General features: G+C 42.0%; 1 protein-coding gene across 6 annotated transcripts in view; it reads right to left on the bottom strand.

Annotated features, from left to right (window-relative positions):
- Window positions 1–23,934, bottom strand: part of DOCK4 (dedicator of cytokinesis 4) — a 423,715-nt gene that overhangs the window by 2,297 nt on the left and 397,484 nt on the right. For 4 of the 6 annotated variants that reach the window (XM_050935998.1, XM_050935999.1, XM_050936002.1 and 1 more), the window contains 11 exons: window positions 22,292–22,468; window positions 16,455–16,538; window positions 14,476–14,595; window positions 13,786–13,907; window positions 13,362–13,482; window positions 12,757–12,838; window positions 12,423–12,532; window positions 10,791–10,958; window positions 6,765–6,837; window positions 3,110–3,223; window positions 1,985–2,046 (listed from right to left, as the gene is read on the bottom strand). In XM_050935998.1, the coding sequence (XP_050791955.1) occupies window positions 1,985–2,046; window positions 3,110–3,223; window positions 6,765–6,837; window positions 10,791–10,958; window positions 12,423–12,532; window positions 12,757–12,838; window positions 13,362–13,482; window positions 13,786–13,907; window positions 14,476–14,595; window positions 16,455–16,538; window positions 22,292–22,468 (1,233 nt within the window). The remainder of the gene's footprint in view (window positions 1–1,984; window positions 2,047–3,109; window positions 3,224–6,764; window positions 6,838–10,790; window positions 10,959–12,422; window positions 12,533–12,756; window positions 12,839–13,361; window positions 13,483–13,785; window positions 13,908–14,475; window positions 14,596–16,454; window positions 16,539–22,291; window positions 22,469–23,934) is intronic. The other 2 variants (XM_050936000.1, XM_050936001.1) reach the window with 1 other exon arrangement.

Raw genomic sequence — 23,934 nt, 5'->3', positions numbered from 1 at the left:
GATGACATCAAACATCAGTGCTCTTGGGGCATGAAATTCTACCGTTGATGCAGAGACTATACTGGTGCTACCTTATGTCATTTTTCTGCTGGCACATTTCTTAAGCTTCTTACCTTCCAGAAGTGAGAATCCTGGCAGTGAGAATCATTAGAGAAGTGAAAATTACCTGTAATTATAGTTTGCTGTGGATTTTACCCCAATAGGTTTCTTATGCACTTACCCCACATATAATTTGGGGATTATTAGAGTTGGTTGTGATTTTTCTTTTTTTGAAAAAACAAACAAACCTGTTTAACAGTAAAAATCAGATAGTGAAAATTATACTTTTTCTTCTCCTCAACTCTAGTGATCTTTTTTTAAAGTGTCTCAGTGCTTGCACTTTGTTTCTAATTTTTCTCTGGATCAATTTTTTCAGTGATGATTAAATATTTTTAATTGGTCTCTCCTGGGAACTCTGCCACCGATGTAAGTGGAGGATCTGACTTGCAATGTTTGTTGGGCAGCATTAATACCAGATAAGAGATAGTGCACAATGGTCAAAGTGGGGACATGACACACACTACTCCATTACTGCTATCTGGGTGGGTCAAAATTCTTCATGAACCAACGGAATTTTGTTGGTCTGACGCTAAGGAGTTAAGAGAGAAGAAGGAAAATTTTAGCAGAACATCTTCAGGGAAGCAGAATCATAGTAAAATAATTTTCCCTTTTGATTCTGATTTCTTTACAGCACTCAACTGAATTGTGAGGAACTGAATGCGTTAGGAAAGGTGTAGACTTCTAGAGATTTGCTGAAAACTCAGTTTTTCCTAAGCATTTTTATATAATGCCCATCACTGCAATAATTAGGCACCAGTAGTATACTGTCCATTAGAATCGCCTTATTCTCCTCTGACTGTCCTGGAAGTTACTAGGCCACACGGTACTACAGGCCAGAGGCTCACGATTCTGCTGAAGAAAGGAATGAAAGAAGCTTGGGTTTGAAAAACTGTAAGAAACAGAATTAGTTTTTAATTATGACTTAGTCATAAACTCAGACTTCTTAGTATTAAGGCATGAAATATACAACAACAAACAACTGAAGAGATAAGAAAAGATATTATACATACAAAAGTTTGTGCTAAGTACCAAACACGTTAGACTTATGCTAGCTAGTTTGAGAGATAGTTCGGACACACCAGACTCAGTCCTCAGCTGAACATTGGTGGAGGGATGTGGATCTAAAACAACTTTCTGTTTCCCTGATCTTGAGCTGGCTGGTGCCCAGCTGTTCTGTTCCAGATTAGGATCAGATAGCTGTGAGCACTGCAGTGGAGTGGAGACATGTTTAGAGCTGGCTTCATGCACCTCCACCCCATGCCGGGGGAATTCTTGGCTTCCCATCTAGGGATTGATTCAAAGCCCACTGAAGTCATTGGAAACATGGAAAGATTTTCATTTACATCAATGGAACTTAGATTAGATTCTTAGGGGCAGCTTTCTCAGGCAATGCAAAGGGGCTGGAAGAAGGGCCAAAGATTGAGTCCAATGTATGGCAGGGGAGGAGTGAAGAGGCTTTTATTTAATCTTCACTGTGGGCTAAGAAAGTTGGTGTATTCTGGAAATCCTGCTAAACTGCTTCCTTCAGGTTGTGTTCCTTTGTGTAGTAGGAGGCTTCCACAATTGTTAAGGACATTTCATCTGATATATTATCTGGACAAAGTCTTAGGCCAAAATTTTCAAATGAGAGCTTCTGGGTGCTCAGAACTTCTGAAAATCACGCCACTTAATTTCAGTGCCTAAATATTTAGGATCCTAACTTTAGGTACATGGTTTTGAAAATCTTAGTGTGAAGGTTTTAGGGCTGCTACTGTCAGTTACATTTGTGAATGCGAAATGTGCATAAATGCAGTAGCACAAGAAACAATCTAAACCAGACAATATAAATTAAAAGTTATACATCACACAACATAGACATAACAAGCCCCATGGAATAGGCCAGTACCTTCATTGGCGATCTGCCAGCAGGAGAAGGGGAAACTGAAGCTACATGCCTTGCTGGTGAAGCTGTGAAGTTAGAAAGGTTTCAATTTAATTTCACAGAAGCTAGGCAGATTTTAGAATGCCACCCTCATGAAAACTGTAAATCAGGTTTATTACAGAAATTCTACCAGATACAAAAGTCACCAGTATGTTTAGATGGATCACAGAAACAAACAAACAAAAAATGATACAAAAGGTATTCCTGGGAAAGCTTTGTTAATGGAAAAGCGATGATCCAATTTTTACTACCCACTACCTCCCCCCGTTCCATTCTGTGCATCTTGCTCAAAGGCTGTGCAGACTTTAGAAGATTTCATTTGTTTCCAAAGTTATGCAAAGGTTCTCTTACAAGAGAATACATACAGCATGAAATATTTATGCACTCATCTCCCCTGGCAATTTTTTCATCATTCTAAGCTAACTGGCAATGTGATCGTAAAAATTTCCTTATCATGCTCTCTTCCCCTCCCTTTGTTTTTTCTTTTAAGGAAAAAATTCTGTACATATGTGTTAAACAAGCAATAACACATCACAAAGCATCCTTCTCCCAGAGGCCTGCAGGTCCACAGTGTATTGTGAGGATAAATGGAAAATATCTTCAATCACTTGAAAACAATCATACTTAAAGTAGCACTTAAATATCTTTCCCTTTAAATTGACAAAATGATTTTTTGAAGGGCAAACTGGTTAATGAAACTGAAACCATGTCCTTACATGACTGCCTATATAGCATCACCCAATAAGATGCTTCTTTTCATAGTCCCCAGGTTGTGATTACTAACCTCCAATCACTGTAAGAGCAAAACACACAAAAAAAAAATCAATCATCTCTTCTGGGTATCAACATGAACTGTTTGAATCTAATAAGTCATTAAATGAAGATGCAGGATATTGAAAATGGAATGTTACAAGAGTACAGAACGTTAGCAAGATGAAAGTAACTGCAATTCTACAGCCTTCCATCTGAGGCAATGAACTGATAAATTACCCGCCCAGGGAGTGAAGTGTTAATCACAGTGGAAAGAGTCAAAGCCATCAAGTAAATCATTTTGTATTGGAGGTTGGCCTGAAATGTTCCTATACTCACCAGTTTGTGTGGGTCTTGGTGGCACAGGGGGAGACATAAGCTTTCCACTTTCTGACATGTTCCTGGCTTCTTTTCCACTGTCCAGACTCCAGCTGCTGGGGGTGGTGTTTACAGCTGGAAGAGAATGACAATGCTGACACATCCACTAATATTTCCAGCTCTCAATTCCAACCTCTCCACCTTTCCTATAGCCATGAAGATTACAAATATGTAGAGTTAAAATGTTAACCAACTTAACAGCAGGCCTGAAAAACTCGGATGATTACAATAGCATTTAAAAAAGTACTTAAAATCATGCATGTTAGACTCCTGGCCTGCTTGATGTGTGTATTTGGCTCCCTAGGTGTGTTTGAGATTGTACAGCAATTTGGACCTCATAAGAACATAAGAGCAGCCGTAACGGGTCAGACCAAGAGTCCATCTAGCCCAGTACCTGTCTACTGACAGTGGCCAATGACAAGTGCCCCAGAGGGAGTGAACCTAACAGGCAATGATCAAGTGATCTCTCTCCTGCCATCCATCTCCATCCTCTGATGAACAGAGGCTAGGGACACCATTCTTTACCCTTCCTGGCTAATAGCCACCATGAAATTATCCAGTTCTCTTTTAAACATTGTTATAGTCCCAGCGTTCACAACCTCCTCAGGTAAGGAGTTCCACAAGTTGACTGTGTGCTGTGTGAAGAAGAACTTCCTTTTATTTGTTTTAAACCTGCTGCCTATTAATTTCATTTGGTGACCCCTAGTTCTTGTATTATGGGAATAAGTAAATAACTTTTCCTTATCCACTTTCTCTATATCACTCATGATCTTATATACCTCTATCATATCCCCCCTTATGAGCAATAGCAACTGAAAGAGCACTCTGGTGCTTTGCACACACAGATCCAGCTACAGAGGGAAACAGACTATGATCCCATGAATACGGTCAGGGCTACTCTACACTAGAAGCACTACATAAGACGCAGCTGCACTGATGCAGTTGTGCTCCTGTAGTGCGTCTGATGGAGACGCTCTATGCTGACAGGAAAGTGCTCTCCTGTTGGTATAATTACCCCACCTCCAAGAGAGGCAGAAGCTACGTCAGTGGAAGAGCATCTCCCGCCAACATAGCGCCAGTGTGGACAGCGCTTAGGTTGCTGTAACTTGCGTTGCTCAGGGGAGTGACTTTTTCACACCACTAAGCATGGTAAGTTACAATGACTTAAGCAATAGTGTAGACCTGTCCTCAGATTCCCTCTCTAGCAGGCTCCCTGTTTAAACAGTTCTATGTGGAATGAAACAGACTGTTCCTAGGCAGTTTCCTCTGAATCGCTTTACATATGGAAAGACTGGAGAAGTGAACTGACTAGGATTCCAGCCAAAATTCCCTCATAATATCTTCACTGTTAACACACTTCTATTGCCCTGGCATAGACACCACCCCCCACCCCCAAAAAAACAGAGAGAGAGAGAGAGAGAACTTAAAATGGAGGAGTAGAGGAACTGAACAAAAATACATAGGCTGATGGAGAAGAGAAAGTTAAAACGTTAAAAACTGCACAAAATAAAAAATGGAGCGAGGGCAGCATATGACCCTTACTTTGTATCCATGAGGTCCAGAGCTTCTTATTAAAAATTTAATTTTACTTGGTCGCAGGATGACTTTGGCACCCTTGACTTGTATAAGATCATTGTTTGGTATTCATCAGTGTCATTTTCTGGGGCTTGTACATCTTTAATTGAATTGTAGTGCATGGAATAGCAATTACTGCACAAAGCATGGAATATTCTCTATGACGGGAACCAGAGAGATCTCATTCTATAATATTCTCCACACTTGTCCGACAAAAAGACATTTAACACTGGCAGGCCCAAAAGAGATCTTAAAAATTGCAATTTTCCTTAAACCTACCCTCTAGTTAATGAAAAATCTATTACCTTCAAAAAAATAAGGACTATAGAATTGGTAAAAGCCCTTTTAAGCTGAACCATCTGTTGACAATAAATTAAAAGTGCTTCCAAGATATAGGGAGCACAAGCCCTGTCTATACCAGGGGCCAGCAACCTTTCAGAAGTGCTGTGCCGAGTCTTCACTTATTCACTCTGATTTACGGTTTCGCGTAACTCATTTTACTGTTTTTAGAAGGTCTCTTTCTATAAGTCTATAATATATAACTAAACTATTGTTGTATGTAAAGTAAATAAGATTTTTAAAATGTTTAAGAAGCTTCATTTAAAATTAAATTAAAATGCAGAGCCCCCCGGACCAGTGGCCAGGACCCAGGCAATATGAGTGCCACTGAAAATCAGCTCGTGTGCCGCCTTTGGCACGCGCGCCATAGGTTGCCTACCCCTGGTCTATACCATTTTTCTCTTGGCCTGCCCTCCATACTTGTGTGCAAATATGATACTGAAACACAAGAAGGACCTTGTGCTCATTTACGAGAATGGAGTGAAAGTCAGAGTGCAGTGTCGTTGTTATTCATTATTTCTATTGAAGTACATTTAAGGACTATCAGATTCCTATTGTACCAGGCACTATACAAATAACACAAGGATAGTCCCTACCCCAGAGATCTTACAATTTAGAAAATACATAACAGGAAATAAATACCCAAATGAGGGGAGCATAAGGTAAGAGGGAGAGGGAGGTGTGTTTAAACCAGTATCCAATTGGTTTCTATAGTCACATGTGCCCTGATGTTCATGTGCCCAGATAATAATGACCAATCTGATATTGGTCTGAACCAATCTTGATAGTAATCCATTTGCAGAAATATTGCTCACAACCTGTCACTACATTAAAAAACAGAACAATGACGAAAATTTCCTGACATTTTATGACACATTCTAAAGCAGAAACATTTTATAAAATGTTCCCTGTAGATATTACAAAGAACTAATTCGTGATGAGTGAACAATTTTATTCAAGGGGAGCTAAATAATGCAATTGTTTGCTTAGAGAACAACAAATTCATGAACTAAACTAAAACAAATGTATTTAAAGCACCAAGAATCCTTGTATATTTAATTTTCCAGTCCTAATATCCAGGATTCAGGTTTACCTGGCAACTCACCATTTACATTTTAATATTCATTTATTCATTTATATTTTCTTTATAGCAAATAGCGGATGTTTCTTATTTACTTTAACATGGCAAAGATAATTAGATCTATTTCCACTAGCATTCCAGATATAAACAGGGAGCAGAAGTGAATTATGTATGGCTAAATGGGGAATGGATGAGCCAAACTTCAGGGTTCCCTCCCAACCCAAGGCAAGATCATCTCAACCTCCTCTTCAGCCTCCAGATGAACATGTATCTTTCTTCCACTCCTGAGCCTTTAAACTTCCTCCCAAGTGATCCAGTCCAGCCAGCTCAAGACCACACTAGCAGGCAGACAGCCGCAGCAATGCCTTGCCATCTGCTGTTCCATCTCTGAGACTCTGACTCCCTGCTATCTCCTGGGCCCTTCTGAACGCAAGGCTCAGATCACAGGTACATTGTCCTTTCCTTGTGAAGCACTTTGAGATGTATGGATAGGAAGTGCTATATGAGATCTAGGAACAATTATTATTCACCAGCCAGTCAGGAGGAATGACATTCTACAGTGACAACTTTAGTTGATCTTCACTGATACTCAGATTGGCAGTGGTATAGGATTCTACTCACCTTTCTCAGGGCCAGCCAGGTTAGGATCACTTCGGGGCAAAGCACCATCTCCAATATGATTAAACAGCATTCTCTGGAAATTCAGAACAGTGCATTTTATGGGAAAAGACAATGGTAACCCAATGACCTTTTAAAAGACAATTACATTAATTTTGCAGAAACAAAATGTTCAAAAGAATTTGGCTCAAATTATTTAAATAAGGAAAATGATCTTGAAAACTGAGGTAATCCAAATATACAGAGCTGGTAGTTTTGTATGTTTGTTTTTTTGTTTACTAAAGAGGCATATTGGGGTAATCCTCCCCATGCCCTGAGAACTTAAAATTGTATGGAAATGAGCAGGAAAAAATGGAGATTAATTTCTCCTTTTTGGAAACGTGTGCATATTGGAATAATTTGAGATAGTTATTATTTATTGGCTTTAGCAGTATATAAGGCAGTTCCCTGTCCCATTACAATTACAACCTAAGGCCCAATCCTGAAGTAAAATCTGTGTGCTTTGACTTCAGTTGGATACCAAATGGGTACAGAGGTCCATCTGCAAGGATTTCATTGTAGGATCAGGACCTAAATCGGATACTGATATTTGGTGATATCTAGGATGTTGCTATCTCCTTGGTAGAGGGTCATTTTCCTAATTCTGCCCAAGATCTGACTCTTCATGGTAGTAGGGTTTCTTAGATTTATAGTGGGTAAGAATTATCCCCTGCATTATGGCAATTCCCTCCTACCTGAATATTGATTACTACAGAAATCATAGGAATACAGTGCTATGAAATTATTCTAAGTTCCTAGGTATTTCTATTGGCAACATTCACACAGCATATTGATCACTTTTTGGAAATCCTCTTTGACATTAAATAACGAGAAAATAAAATAAGTAGCTATTCCCACAAATAACTCAGATCTATTTTTTGAGGCAAATCTAAATAGAGTGCTGTATTCTGCAATTTAAATGCAGACCAGACCAACAATCAGTGAGGGAAAATCAATCCAGCCAAATCCTGTTATCACATCTTCTTCCAGCATAAACTACTGCTCTTTGACAAGAAAGTGAGGCAATAAGTAAAAAAAAAATCTGGTTTCCCTTCTGAAGGAAAAGTACAGGGGCTGAAAAAGCACTGAAGTCACTGGTAGGAATCAAGGAAGCAAATTCATATGAAAATAAAGGAAAGAGGATAGACTGAAACAAAAGAATGACAGTTATGTAGTTTGCAATGCTGTTGCAGTTGTGTAGGTTCTAGGATAAGAGAGAGACAAGGTGGAAGAGGTAACTTTTATTTGGACCAACTTCTGTTGGGGGAAGATACTAATATTTGGTTATGTCCAAGATGTTGAAACTGATCATGGCATCCAGGAACAACGGCACAACCAACATCAACTTCCTGGATAGCACAATAAGCTTCAGCAATGGAACCCTACAGACAATTATATACAAGAAACACATGAATCACCACTCCTACCTTCACAGATCCAGTAGCCACCCCAAACACACCAAGAAATCTGTTGTCTAAAGCCAGGAACTCAGATTCCACAGAATATGCTCCAAGGATAGATCCTGAACATCTTTATAACTGTTTTCATCAAACAAGGACACTCCAGAGAAGCAAATCACATTAGGGAATGGGCCACCCAAATACCTCAAGAGAACTTACTTTGATTCCACCCTCCACCCCCACCCCAAAACAACAAAACACAAAAGAAAATACCAACCCAAAACCCACCCAAACAAACCCCCAAATGCACATCCCTGCTTGTCACTCACCAACCCATACTGGAATCCATATAGAGTATCAAACAATTACAACCCATACTTGATGGGAACCATATCCTGAAAGAAATCTTTCTCAAACCCTCTCTTCTGGCCTTCTAACAACTCCCCAAATCAGAAGCAAGCCTCCCATAGACCAGGACACACTAAGTCAAAGCAGCACCAGACCCTACCAGAACAGATGCAATACCTACAGACAGAGGCGGATTAAGATCTCCTGGGGCCCTGGGCCAGAGCAAGTGTGTGTGTGTGTGCGCATGCTCTGGAGCCGGAACCGTGGCCCTGCCCAACCCCATCTGCCTGCGGTCCCACCCTCCATGGCCCTACCCCATTCCACCCCTTCCCCTGTGTCCCCTATCCACATTTTGCCCATGATCCCGATCCATTCCACCCCCTCATCTGTGGCTCCATCCCTCTGTTCACTCCTTTTGACACTTCCCCCACACCCGACTGTGGTTCCAAGACCATAGAAGCTCTATCTCCATGCCACAGCCCCAGGGCCTCAGAGGGGAATGAGGGCTCCTCCAGTCCTGGGGCTGCAGCCAGGGTCTGAGTGCTGGGGCTTTCCATGCCACCCCGTCCTTCTGCTGGGGACCAGGGTCCAGGTGCTGGGGCTTCCCCTGCCCCACCTCACCTGTCTGGCACTTCTGCCAGAGACCAGGGTTGGGGATCTGGGGCTTTCCTGCCTGCCCCACAGATTCTGCCATGGCTCTGAGCTTCTGCTGCCCCATGGCAGATTTCTGCAGGGGCACCCATTTTTCCAGGGCTGCCCAACTGGCCAGGACTCCGGACATGGGCCCATGGGGTCCATGGATAATCTGTCACAGCTCACAGACTTATCTCCACTGCTAAAATGATTAATGTCTGACATAACACACAAGATCCATGGGTCCTACGTATGCCTATCACAATAAGTGGTGTACCTCATCCAGTGCATCAAATGCCTCAACAACTATATGGGTGACACCAGACAATCACTTCATTCTTGAATGACCTCACAAAAAAAAAAATGATAAAAGACAAAAACATCCTACCACCTGTGGGAAAACACTTTTCACAAAGTGATACTCCATATCTGACCTCTCAGTCCTCAGCCTCAAAGGAAATGTGCACAACACCTTCAAAAGTTGAGCTTAGGAACTTAAATTCATAACTCTTGTAAATACTAAAAATCATGGTCACAACAGAGACACTGGGTTTATGGATCATTACAACATTTTGTAACCTACTAACCTTTCTTTTTTCCTATGACTGAGAGGTGTTAATTGCCCACTTCATTTTAAGTAGTTTCTTCCAACATGTGCTAACCTCTCATGTTTAACAATCTGTCCCATCCTGTGTTTAGCTGTTACACTTCGGTTATCTTTTCCAGACCTGAAGAAGAGCTCTGTGAAGATTAAAAACTTCTTTCTTCCACCAGCAGAAGTTGCTCCAATAAAAGATATTACCTCACCCACCTTGTTTCTCTTATGCAGGACAATGACTCCAATCATGGAGCAAATAAGGACTAAAAAGACAAACCAATTATGGGGGCAAGTGTCTATGGAGATTTTTCAAGCTAGGTCACCAACAACAGGCATTCACATTCTTCATATTGAGAACAGGTAAGAGAGACAAGGCATCACAACCCATCCAGAGACCAAGCAGCTAGCACTGAAAAGTAGTCAGTAGATGGATAGATGTAATCTTAAGCAGCCACTCAAGTCCAATACTTCCATGGCTTGGGTCCTACTCAGTCCTTGTAACTTCCTCAAACGAGGTGTGCAGTGCTCTGGCAGCACTGGATTGGAAGAGCAGGCACATCCCTTCGTGCCTCTTCTCTTTCAGGTTGAAGACAACAGTATAAATTACTCTTTTCACTTGGTGACAAAGAAATCCAGGGAGTATAGTATGAATGCTCTGATAGAGACCCTGAATGCAAACTAGTGCCAGAATAAAAGTAGTAGGGACTGGTGTCAGCATCCATATCTAATTTTTATAAAGTGCTAAAGATGTCTCTGTAAGGAGTGTGATGATTTGGCCTTTAAAATCTCTCAAGAGTGAATATGTTTTTCTGATGATAGAGGGTTAGAACGGTATCTTTTGAATATGACCCATTCTTGCTATCCTAGAAGGAAGGGGCTCTGAGAAGGATACCTGCCCCTTTCCTAGAAAAGTTAGACTCCCTTTAAGGATGAGAGGAAGAGGGGGAATAGTTGAAACTTCCTGCCTTTGAAATATACTTCTTTCCATGAGAAAAGTAATTTTCTACTTACCTGGTCTGGGGACACTGAGGGTAGAGATAGATTGGGAGATTTTCCTGTCAGGTGAGCCTCTGGGAGAGTGGAGATTGGGCCTAGCGGCTCCTCATGCTCTCTTGGTGAATCTCTGGTACAGCGGGGAACGGAGGCCACATTCCACTTGGCAAAGCAAAAGTGTACAGGCTGGAGGCAAAAATGGCACAGTGCTTTCTTCATGGCTGACTGAAAAGCCACTTTACATACAGAGTATCTGCAGGTCTTTGCTCTATGCAGCTTTGACTGCTCTGCCATTCTGAGTTTGGCAGGAAGCTGTCAGTTGAGAGTACTCATTTTGTGGACCCTGAGAACTGCTTCTCAGCCTGGCTAAGATTAAGTATTCATTCTGAGATTGTCAGCTATCATGATGATGGGCATGGTATAAAAGCTTAAATAGAAAAGAGGAGAATATTTTCTCTTCAAGAACCACCTTAATAGTCAAGAGGTGGAGAATGAGTGAGAGAGAGGCAGAACTAAATCTTAAGAGAAAGCAGCAAATAATTTCTAAAGTAAAAGAACCAGAACTACTGAGTTTCATGTTGTCATAGGCAGAATTTCTGGGGGGGGAATCAGAATGGATGTTGTTTGCCACTGTCATAGGCCTCCTTGTCAAAGTGCTTCAGTTTCTCCCCGTCTCTGCAATAACGAAGGCCATGCTGTGGAGACGGAATGGACTGGAAGTGCTTTTACATGTATAACAAAGGGAAAAGTACTGGAAAGAAAGTAGGCCCATTAATAAAAAGCATTTAATTAATGAAGATTCAAAACTAGCTGGTACAGAACTCATTTTGTAAGCCTTTTTAATTCACAGAACTAAAAGGATAGGGATATTCCTACACAGGATTCAAAGATGGTGATTTTAAAGTGAAAACTCATTTCTCCTCTCTCTCCTCCCTTCTCATCCCCATGCCAGAAAAAACGCCTCCCCTTTCCTATTTGTCCCTCCTCTCTGAAATGACATAAGGATTTAGAAATTGCCATATGTGATTGGCTTAGTAGCATATCTTGCCTTTGACAATGGCCAGTAATTATGATGTTTCAGAGGAAGGAGGATGGAAGCTCACTATGGACAACTGCTATTGTAACAGCCCTTCTACCTTCCTTGCTCCTGACCTCACACAAGAACAGTCACGTAATGGCTGGGAGATGGACTATATGACCTTCGCATCTTCCGCTTCTTTGATTATATATCAAAACCAGGTCTAAACTGGGCAGATGGTAATCACAGATTAGATCAATTTAAGCAGATTCACATTTCAATTCTTGCTTCTTCTCTTTAGTATGTACTGTATATTATACTAATATTACCTATAAATATGCAGATAACCTTTCCTTTTTCCCATTGAATTCATAACGTTGCCAGTTCAGAGGAATACCTACCTACCAAAAGCAACAACAGTGGGTAGAGGTTGTAGCGGTAGGCAATTATCTGTCCTATCTGAAAACATCTGAACATTACCAAATGAGGAAGTGCCCAAATTTTCTCATACTGATTTCTCTGATCTCTTCTAAAATAAAATTTTCCTGCTGAATTAGAGACATAGTTAAAGAAGCTTTATTATCATATTCACCAGAGTAAATGTGAATAGATCTCCATAACAAACTGTGTACCTGTGAAGGTTCTGCAGGAATTGGGTAGATGGCACTGCATGGTCTCTCTCTTGGGGACAGGCAAGAATTTTCTCTGGAATGTTTATGTTTGTCAGACAACAAAGGAGAAGCTGGAATATAACCCCCCCACCAAAAAAGATAATTTAATGCACTGAAATACTGATCACTTAAATTCTGTGGGCCAGTTTCATAACACAGAGACGTCCTATTGTGCCCGTCCCAACAATTCACCTTCCTCTGACAATAAACTGCATTCTGTGTCACACAGGCAATAATTTGAGATTCAGTGGGTTAGTGTATTGAGAGCCATTTAACTCAGTGGACAAGCACTAACCTCTGGCACTGGATGGGGCAGAGCTGGTCACATTCGGTGAAGCGGAATGAGTAGAACTCAAGCTTGAGGTAGATGGACTTGGCTGGAAGTTGATGAGACACTCTTATGATCACATCGTACATACAAGTTTGTAAAATACAAATACACTGCATATGTATTACACAAACGTTTTGCCAAGAGCAGAGTTTTATAATTTATTACATTCATTTTCCAAGAGCTCTAAGCAGCAAACTGATGTAAATAATATGAATATCATTTATTACATTTTGAACTTGCTGCAGTGTTAATGATAATTAGACTGAAAGGTCTGATTAGAGAAAATAAATGGATTTGTGTTAGATTGTGTAGCTTTAAATAACTTTTCTCACATGCATTTATATCTTCAAATTGGACTGTATAGTTATGTAAATAATCACTCTTTATAACTAAAAAGGCTGACAGCACATAGAATATGAAGGTCTGTTTATAAAAAAAGTTTTTAACACTGTTTCAATCACAATTCTAAAGTAAATAGAAGATGATAGTGAGTAAATAAATCTAGTGCTTTCTTGTGAGAAAACTCACAATAAGATTGTATTTAGCTTAACTATGGCAATACTTTGTACCTGCATGTTGAAAACTTCGTCGGAGCTTTCTGATTGCCCAGTGATATTGCTGACTTCAGCAGAGGCTTGTGATGACAATGATGAGGATGAATATCTGTTTACAGCTGGGTAACTTAACGGACTGTTACAGGAAAAATAAAAAATTGATCTAGTCAATTCCTATTCCAAGTTCTCCAATTTATTAAACACCAATGAGGAACAAAGAGAAAATAAACACTATCTCATCTCTTATCTCTAACACTCTAATTTGGGTTTATTTATTATACTCTGATTTTTATCAGCTATGGATGTCCGCAGATGCCTGTGGACTGATATATTAAGAAGCATATATATGATAAATGACACCACATAGAAAAACTGTTCTAGTATATCATATGAAAGTGCCAAAAACTAGAAATTCATGGTAATTTAATCTTTGATTTACCTGCGCCTAGGAATTACCCTGGCACCATCTGGGCTCATAGAAGCAGGCACTGAATTTCTACATACACGAGGGCTTCCATTTGGGAAGTGAACAGGACTAGCTTGCACACATGCAGAGAATTCCTAATTATTGGTTAAAAGAAAGGTTAATTAGAATAGGAAAAGCACCATCAAGCATTTTGTGACATACTTTTTCAATTTACTAGCTGTACATTTTCACTTTGAATCAGGTGCATTAAATATTAATATCTAAGCAGCTAAAGTATTTTTTCTGCAATGATGTTCAACATTTTCCTTTGATAAAGTCAATATTTTTCTTTACGTCGCAAAGATAATTTCAAAAAGTGAAGAGAAGCTCCAGCTACATCAATGTAATGCAACCAAAAGATGTCACTATTCATCACTTAGCAGAACTAACAACCATGTTCAAATGAAGCAGTCGCTGCAGCTAAGCTGTGTCCAGAGCCGGCTCTAGGAACCAGCATTCCAAGCACATGCTTGGGGTGGCACTTTTCAAGGGGTGGCACTCCAGCTCTTTGGGGGCAGCACTCCATTTTTGTTTGTTTGTTTTGGAGGCAGCATTCTGCCCACCCCTCCTTTTTTTTTTTTTTTTTTTTTTGCTTGGGGCGGCAAAAAACCTGGAGCCGGCTTGGCTGTGTCCTATGGCCTGTCAGTACATCTGCTCACATACCTGTATTCCCAAACTTGACTTCATCACAAAGAACTGATCTACTAGCTTTTTGTGTAAAGGTCTCATATCCTGAGGCACAAACTTCTCATGTACAGCTAATCCAAATTCTAGAATCTGGGCCTTCACAAAAAAAGGTGAGAAAAAAAGACATTTATTTGTTGCGTTTCAATTTAATTTTTGCTTTCCATCATTAACCACCATGCTACAATGCTATGAATTCACAGAAATACATATTTTAGAAGGACCTTGATATTAAACAAGGCCTAAAGCCAAAACCAGGCATCTAGACAAAAATATTTACTTTTCTCCTCTTTGTGCTACTTGACTTTCAGAAGAATTTAGCTGGCTTGATACCAATGACTCAGTGTGAATGTGTGAATAAGCAGTTCTAAAAATATGAATGAAGACTTTCCCCAAACAATACTGGGAAGAAAATGTCACTGCATAGAAATGTGAGAGAGGATAACTCTGGTAAGGAGCCAGCAGATCTGGGGCAGGCAACATGGATGTGTGCAAACACAGTTCTTGGAATGCACATCCTGACTATAGAGCCCATGTTATTCCACTACCAGGTATCTCCTAAGCAGTGATAATTAATGTGGTGGCTTTATATGAAGGACAAAGGTGCACCAGGCTTGAGAGTAATAGCACCAAAACATATCACTTATTATCTTGTTCAGATTTACTTAGACGGATTTAAAATATTGGCTTAGTTAAATGATGAGCCAAATTAACGTAAAATAGAATAGTTACATTACGTTGTAATATCTTTGAATGAGAGCATCCAGCGGACATTCTGGGCCAGCATCTCAAAGGGTGTAAATCAGCAGAGCTGCACTGACTTCACCATCACATGTGAAAATGACCATTTTGTTTCAGGGCAGGTCAACATTAATCTCTGCTTCTGAGGTGTTATGGTGCCTCATGGAAGTTTACTCTTAGATCCCTTGTGCTCCATTCTCTCGTAGGGGCCCTGCTCTCCAGCTGGACTATATCTTCCATGATGCATCATGGCTTTCCTTGCAACTGAGCCACTGCAGTGCATCATGGGAGTCTATGCGGTCAACATGCAGAAATAAAACATTTCATCTAGGTTTTTCCCAATGAAAAATTGATTTTTCCTACAGAAAATTTCTAATTTGACAAAAAAGGATTTTTTTATTGGAAAATGTTTTGTTGGATGTTTTTGACCAGCCTAGGAAGTAGGTAAAGTGTATCTGGCTTATCACTTAACCAAGTGAATATTTAAAGTTCCTTTTTCACATTTTATTTTATTGGTGAAACAAAGGGGAAATAAGATATCAAAACAAAAAGTAGACATAGTAATTAATGTCATTTCCGAGCAGATCTCTTCCTTTCAATTCATCACAAACTATGCAGCTCATCTATCTTTATTTTCCATAGATAGTAACTTCTACACTAAGCAATTCAAACCACATAATAAAAACAAATACAATACAAAAAAAGGAACAATACAGTTCAAAGATCAAATAGCGATCCTAAGTTTTAATATAAAGTGCAACCTCTCAATTCCTTAGTTGCTGTCTATTTTTATTTCCTAGTCAGGCAAATATTTGTGGAAATTTTTTTTTAACATAATACAAGTTGTATTATTACTACACTTGTAATAATTTTTAGTCAGAGCAGAGTCAGTCTGTCGTAGTGGTAAAATATGTAACAACATGCAAATAAAACAAATATTTGCAAATGTCATCATATGAAAGGATGTTCTGCCTCTTACTGGTCCACTTACAGTTTTTTTGGAGAGAGGAAAAGAGGATGAAGAGGATCAGAGAGATTAAGTTAACTACAGTTGGAAACCTACTTATAGAGAGTTGCAGGCTATCTGAAAACTTATACAGCAAATATTGAGGGCCACTGAGCAGCTAAACATTGCAATTTCATATCTTATCCGGGCACATATCAATTTCAGCTAGAATACACAGTAGGCTCACTGCTATGTCTTTTCTCCATTTTACCTGCTCAAGCATCAGCTCTCTCAAGCGTGTGATCTTCTCCCCATCCTCTGGGTGGTTCAGGATATATTCCTTCACAAAGAATGCCTAAGCAGAACATAATCATGGCACAAAGTCACAACAAGTTTGATGAATATGTTTACAACAGCTTTAGGGCACCACGTTTTTCAAAACAAAACCCCAACCCTTCCCACAGCAGTACAGAATAATAAAATCACGTATCACAGTTATAGACCCATTTTTATATTTAAAGATACTGCTGTTCTTTTTTAACAAACTGAAATTCAGCTTATACACAGAGAGCACCTGCACAAATAAATGGCATGAAAAGCCTTTCACCAAGGTCCAAGAAGTGAACCGCTTCCATTTGGCCAGGTAGGTCGCTCTGGTAGGAGGCTTTCTGCTGCCCAACAGGGCCTGTTGAACACCGGCCAAGCACTTCTGCTCCTCTGCATTTAACCACGCAGCAGCCAAGCCATCAGGTGCAGCACTGCCAGGTTTGGATGCAGAAGACTGCCGTGGTTTTGGAACAGCAGGTCTGGCCTGACCAGCAGCTGTAATGGAACAGTCACCGAGGGGTACAGCAGTGTGCCGAACCTGTGCTGGTGCGGCCAAGCTAGTGCTATGAGGATCACCTTTGCCCTGTCTTGCTTGAACTTCATGAGGACCCTGTGAATTAACAGCACTGGGGGGAAGGTGTACAAGAGAGCCCCCAACCATGGGAGTAGAAAAGTATCCGACAGGGAGCCTCTGTCGATCCCCCAAATTGAGCAGAAAATGTGGCATTTCCTGTTCTGCCTGGGTGTGAACAGGTGCATCTGGGGAGTCCCCCACATCTGGAAGTTGATGCTGACCACTTCCAGATGGAGGGTCCACTTGTGGTGAGATGAGAAAGTCCTGAAGAGGCAATCTGCCAAAGCATTCCTGGCCTCGGTGGGTGGCTACGAGATGAATGTTGCGTTGTACACAGAAGTCCCAGAGCCTGATGGCTTCTTGGCAAAGGACAGATGATCTGGCTCTGCCTTGCTTGTTGATATAGAATATAGCCACTGTATTGTCTGGCAGGACCTGGACCACCATGCTTTCTGTGTGAGATAGAAAGGCTTGGAAGGCCAGGAAAACTGCACCCTGACGTTGATGTGTAGGGAGCGATGGTGACTTGACCAACAACCTTGTGTTCTGAGATCGCCCAGGTGGGCTCCCCACCACAGGTCTGAGGCATTGGAGATGAGGGTCACTGATGAGGATGGAGCTGTGAAGGGAACTCCCTCCAACACTGATGCAGGATTCTGCCACCAAGTGAGCGATGACAGTACAGGTCCAGGATCCTGACCACATGGTCCATGCTGTGTCTGTTGGGGATGTAGACCAATGTCAGCCACACAGAGTCAGAGCCATGCGTGCCGGACTATGTAAGTGTAGGCCACCTTGTGGCCCAACAATTGCAGGCACGTGAGAGTGGCGGTGAGAGGGTGGGCTTGCATGCACGAGAGAAGATCCACCATGGCTTGGAACCAAGCTGTGGGGAGGAAGGCTCTGGCCCAAGTAGAGTTGAGGACCACTTCAATAAACACTATATGTTGCACTGGAATTAAAGTAGATTTTTTCTCATTTATTAACAGCCCCAGGTCACGACAGGTGGAGCAAACCAGATCAAGATGCCACTGTATCTGATCCTGGGACCAGCCCTTTATCAGCCAGTTGTCAAGGTATGGGTAAATTTGAACACCCTGGCACCTCAGGTAAGCGGCCACTGGCACTATGCACGTTATCACTACCCTTGGGGCTGACAAGAGACCAAAGGGCAGCACCGTGAATTGGAAGTGGTGCTGGCCCAGCAAAAACAGAGGAAGTGCCTGTGCCCTGGGAAAATGGAAACATGGAAATCCTTCAAGTTGAGGACAGTGTACCAGCCCTTCAGATCCAGGCAGGGGGTGATGGAGGCCAGGGAGACCATGTGAAACTTCAACTTCTTGAGAGACTTGTTGAGGCAACACAAGTCCAAAATAGGTCTGAGGTCCCCTTTTGCTTTCGGGATTAGGAACTAGCGGGAGTAGAACCTTTTCCTTTCATGTCCCGGTGCCTCTACTGCTGCCAGGTGTAGGAGGTTCTCAACATCTTGGACGAGAAGTTGTTTATGAGAAGGGTCCCTGAAGAGGAATGAGGAAGGGGGGTGGGAGAGAGGGTTGGCCACGAACTGCAGGGTGTACCCGGAAGATATTACGTTGTGCACCGAACGGTCCAAGGTCAGCTGTGACCAGGCCAACCGGAAGGGGTACAGATGGTTGAGGAAAGAGAGTGGGAGGGTGTATCCTGGGAACTGACTGAGGCAGTGTCCTCGAGGACACTCTCAGAATGACTTCTTCTGGCCTCCTTGACTCCTGGAAGGGCCAGGCTGAGCAGACAAATGGGAAAACAAAGTGTAATGCCGCTTAGACCCCTTGTCTCTATCCTTTCTCCTATAGGTGCCCAGCCGGAGAGTCCCCTAGGACCTAGACCGGGGAGGTGGTGGGACGAACAGTTTCCTGGTCTGTGGATATGAAGCCCCAAGGAGCGGAGGGTGGCATAAGAACGGCCGTACCGGGTCAGACCAAGGTCCATCTAGCCCAGTCTCTGTCTACCAACAGTGGCCAATACCAGATGCCCCAGAGGGAGTGAACCTAACAGGCAATGATCAAGTGATCACACTCCTGCCATCCATCTCCATCCTCTGATGAACAGAGGCTAGGGACACCATTCTTTACCCATCCTGGCTAATAGCCATTTATGGACTTAACCACCATGAATTTATCCAGTTTTCTTTTAAAAACTGTTATAATCCTAACCTTCACAACCTCCTCAGGCAAGGAGTTCCACAAGTTGACTGTGCGCTGCATGAAGAAGAACTTCCTTTTATTTGTTTTAAACCTGCTGCCTATTAATTTCATTCGGTGACCCCTAGTTCTTGTATTATGGGAATAAGTAAATAACTTTTCCTTATCCACTTTCTCAACATCACTCATGATTTTATATACCTCTATCATATCCCCCTTTAGTGTCCTCTTTTCCAAGCTGAAGAGTCCTACCCTTTTCAATCTTTCCTCACATGGGACCTTCTCCAAACCCCTAATCATTTTAGTTGCCCTTTTCTGAACCTTTTCTAGTGCTAGAATATCTTTTTTGAGGTGAGGAGACCACATCTGTACACAGTATTCAAGATGTGGGCGTACCATCGATTTATATAAGGGCAATAATATATTCTCAGTCTTATTCTCTCTCTCCTTTTTAATGATTCCTAACATCCTGTTTGCTTTTTTGACCGCCTCTGCACACTGCTTGGACATCTTCAGAGAACTATCCAAGATGACTCCAAGATCTTTTTCCTGACTCGTAGCTAAATTAGCCCCCATCATATTGTATGTATAGTTGGGGTTATTTTTTCCAGTGTGCATTACTTTACATTTATCCACATTAAATTTCATTTTGTTGCCCAATCACTTAGTTTTGTGAGATCTTTTTGAAGTTCTTCACAATCTGCTTTGGTCTTAACTATCTTGAGTAGTTTAGTATCATCTGCAAACTTTGCCACCTCACTGTTTACCCCTTTCTCCAGATCATTTATGAATAAATTGAATAGGATTGGTCCTAGGACTGACCCTTGGGGAACACCAGTAGTTACCCCTCTCCATTCTGAGAATTTACCATTAATTCCTACCCTTTGTTCTGTGTCTTTTAACCAGTTCTCAGTCCATGAAGGGACCTTCCCTTTTCTCTCATGACAGCTTAGGGAGTCTTTAAGGCCGTGAAGCCTTGTGTCTGTGAACATGGCCCCTCAAATTGGAGTCCTGAATAGTGACCTGCATCTCCTGGGATAACCCGGAGAACTGCAGCCAGGAGATGCACCTCATGACCACCACTGAGGCGACCACCCTGGCCTGTGAGTCCGTAGTGTCCCAGAGGCCATCTGGAGGACCCCTCTTGCCACAGCTGTGCCTTTTCCAGCAAAGCAGCGAACGCCTGGGGTTGGTCCTGTGGGAAGGTCTCCTTGAATTTGCTGTTAAAATGGTACCTGCCTAAAAAGGTCCGTTGGTTAGACACCCAAAATTGCAGGCTGGCAGGCGAATAAACTTTTCTGCCAAACAAGTCCAGTCTCCTGGCTTCTTTGTTTTTTGGCGTGCCACTGACTTGGCCCTGCCTATCCCTTTCCTTAACAGCAGACATGACCAGCGATGCCGCTGGAGGGTGCATGTACAAATATTCAAACCTTTTTGCAGGGATGTAATACTTCTTTTCCACCTTCTCAGAAATAGGTGGAATGGAAGAGGGGGTCTGCCACAGCAATTTGGCGATCTTAAGGACCCCTGGGTGGACAGGCACTGGAGGAGGATATAACATTAACGAGGTCGCTGGACTCCTCTGCGAACTCACTTTTTAAGTTCATATTGGTAATCACCCTTTTAAGAAGGGTCTGGAGTTCCTGGAAGTTGTCGGGGAAGGACCTGCCACTGCTTCATCCAGAGACGATGATGATTGCACTGCGGGGGAGGGGGGAGTTCACCTTCCCTCTCTGGGGATGGCTCCTTAGGTGTTGGGGCCTGCTGCACTGTCCCCGCATTGGATTCGGTGCTGTGTTCAGAGGCGGCTTGTCCGAGGTGGCCAGGGAAGACTGGTGGGAATATGGGACGGGCTTTATGGGCACATCCCACAGGTTCCAGCATGGCTATTGAGCGGGACACTGTCCCTGCTGCCATGACGTAGCTGCAGATGCCGCACCTGTGGGTCAGCAGTGACTGGCTTGCCCTTAGATGTTTAGGTCTTAGTTAAGTCTGGTGCCTGGTGCGGCAGCAGCAGTACCAGATGGCCTGCTTGTTCTTTAGCCCTGGGGCCGCTTTGGGCAACGAGTGACCTAGGAGAAACCGGGGTCCCCTGCCGCTCCCAGGACTCGGAGGCAGATCTCTGGACAGGCCAGGGGGTCCGACGGCAGCGGTACCCCCGGGAAGCCTCAGTACAGGCACTTGACTTGACATAGGTCCTTTGCTTTAAGTCCCTTTCCCCTCTGGTGCTGGGAGGCTCTTCTTCTTTTGTTGCTTCTTAGGCATTAGCGAGTGGGAATGGTGCTGAACAGAGCCCGGTGCTGGCAGTGCACTCCATGCCGATGTTGAGGTACTCGGTGTGGGGTCCGAGCGGGAGGGCTCTGACACAGGACAAAGTGCAGCCTCCAAGAGAACGGCCCTCAAGCAGATATCCTGCTCCTTTTGGGTTCTATGATGAAAGTTTTTACAGATTCTGCACTTGTCCTTCCTATGGGACTCCCCCAAGCACTTCAAACAGCTCTCATGGAGGTCACTAATAGGCATCGGCCTGTTGCATGACGAGCGTGGTTTGAAATTGGGGTAACAGGGCATGCCCTTCTCTGGGGCGAAATCCCAGCAGGGACTCTAACTAACCTGACACTTAACTTAATAGCTAACTAAGTACTTACAAACTATATACAAAGAAGATAGACAATGGGCTAACGGCTACCATTCTTGCAACATAAGACAAGGTGCTCTGACCAACCATCCCAGGTGGTAAGAAGGAAGTGAGAGGGTGTAGGGCCGGCATCTCCTAATATACCAGGGCATGGGCACGACGACACTCAAGGGGTGTCATAGCCGACCCTTTGATATTTATTTTAGGGTAGGTGATTATGTATAATGCAGTGTCTATTAGTACTATTTGCACCCATTATATATAATACCATCTGTATGTTTTTATACAGAGCAAGAGTTAGACAGAAAGAGCTTAAAATTAGTAAAACTATGCATGAAACAGATGATACAATAGATCCGTAATATATATTTTATAAATAAACTGCTTACCTCTTGGTACCTAGCAACTCCACCATTAACTGCTGCATCTATGACCCCATTTAGACACATTGTGAGTGGGTTTATATTCTGCATCTGTCGGGTCTGACACTGACTAATCAGAGTTCTCAGCTGCTGGTTCTTATTTTCTAGCACTTCAATAGCATTCTCAAGGGGACTCATTTCCACCTGGGGGAAAAAAAAAATCACCAAGAACATGCTTAATTCTCAAATATTTAAGAGATAATTTATTAAAGGCTGTTTTTGCTGAATTCTAGACTCTAAAGAAGGTTATTCTATATTACTAATTTCTCCTATATTTGTAGATAATTCCTACATGCTTGAGTTGCCTTGTGATATATGAGGTCAAAGACAGAAAGACTTTAACCACACAAGCAAGGACCAAATTCCACCAGCAAATCATATTATCTGACTCTGCAAGGCTGGTGAGCACCTCCTGCAAAATACTGAGCCCTTTAACTCCTGGTGAAATTAACAAGGCACTCATTATCAGGCCTGGAGTGATATAAATTTCTGTGCCTTACTAAAGGCTCACAGGATTTTCCCTAGCTGCTAATATATACTGCAAGAAGACTGAAAGGCAGAAGAAAGTTTACAGTTCAGTAGCTAGAGTAGAGAATAGACTGTTCTATGGCCTCTATAGTTGTCATCATTTACCAAATGTTACCACACTGTGGTATTTGAGACAATGCAATTACGCGCTATGCTAAGCATAGAGGAAACTGTAGTATTTCAGATATAATTGTTGGCAAAAACTGATTGTAATGGTGATAAAGGTACCTAAGGTAGGGCCTCCTGCTATTTTGGGGTGACGTTTTTCATGCAAAATATTGGGCTGTGCAGTATTGATCTCAGAATTTACGTGTATTGGAGCAGCAGCCACAGTACCAATCAGCTAACAGATTTTCTCTTGCTTTACACAGAATTGTGTACTAAATTTGTACTAAACTGAGTAGCTGTTTTTCAGTTGGGACTATACCAGAAGGATGACAGAAAGACTGACAAACAAAATAACAAAATAAAAAAGAGAGAAAAAAGTACATTTTTTCAAGGAGATAATTTGTACAGCAGTAACTGTGCGTTGAATGGGGACTAATTAGTATTGGACTGTCTTCTTTGGCAAGAGGGAGAATATTGGCATGTGCCAACCCTCTGGGCCTGAAACTTGCCAGGTTAGCTAGAGAACTTTGAACAAGAAGGATTATTTTTCAGAATATATTTCGAATGTATTAGAGAAGTTTCCCTGAAATTTAACTATGAAGAAAAACAATAAATTACAAGCTGTTCGTAATGGGCTGCTACTTTAGACCTTGATCTTACAATGAGCTTCATGTAGGCAGGTTTCTGTGCCCATGCAGAGACCCAGTGACTTTAAGAGGACTCCATGCAGAGAGAGGGATCCACCCCCGTCACTTATAGCAGAACGAGGGCCCTGAGAATGATTACCTTTCAAGTACACCAAAGACATGTTAGGCTAGAAATATTCTAAGCCCTGAACCCTGTCATACCAGGTTCTAAGAAATAACTTGCTGACATTAAGTGTCACCTCTGACTATATTTTTTTTTCTTTTTTTTTGGCTTGAATTGTTTGAATCAATCACAATGACAGTTGGTGGTTCCTATCTGTGCTATTC

This window comes from Gopherus flavomarginatus, chromosome 1, assembly GCF_025201925.1.
Source record: "Gopherus flavomarginatus isolate rGopFla2 chromosome 1, rGopFla2.mat.asm, whole genome shotgun sequence".
NCBI lineage: Eukaryota > Metazoa > Chordata > Testudines > Testudinidae > Gopherus > Gopherus flavomarginatus.
This window is presented reverse-complemented; position numbering and strand designations above follow the sequence as displayed.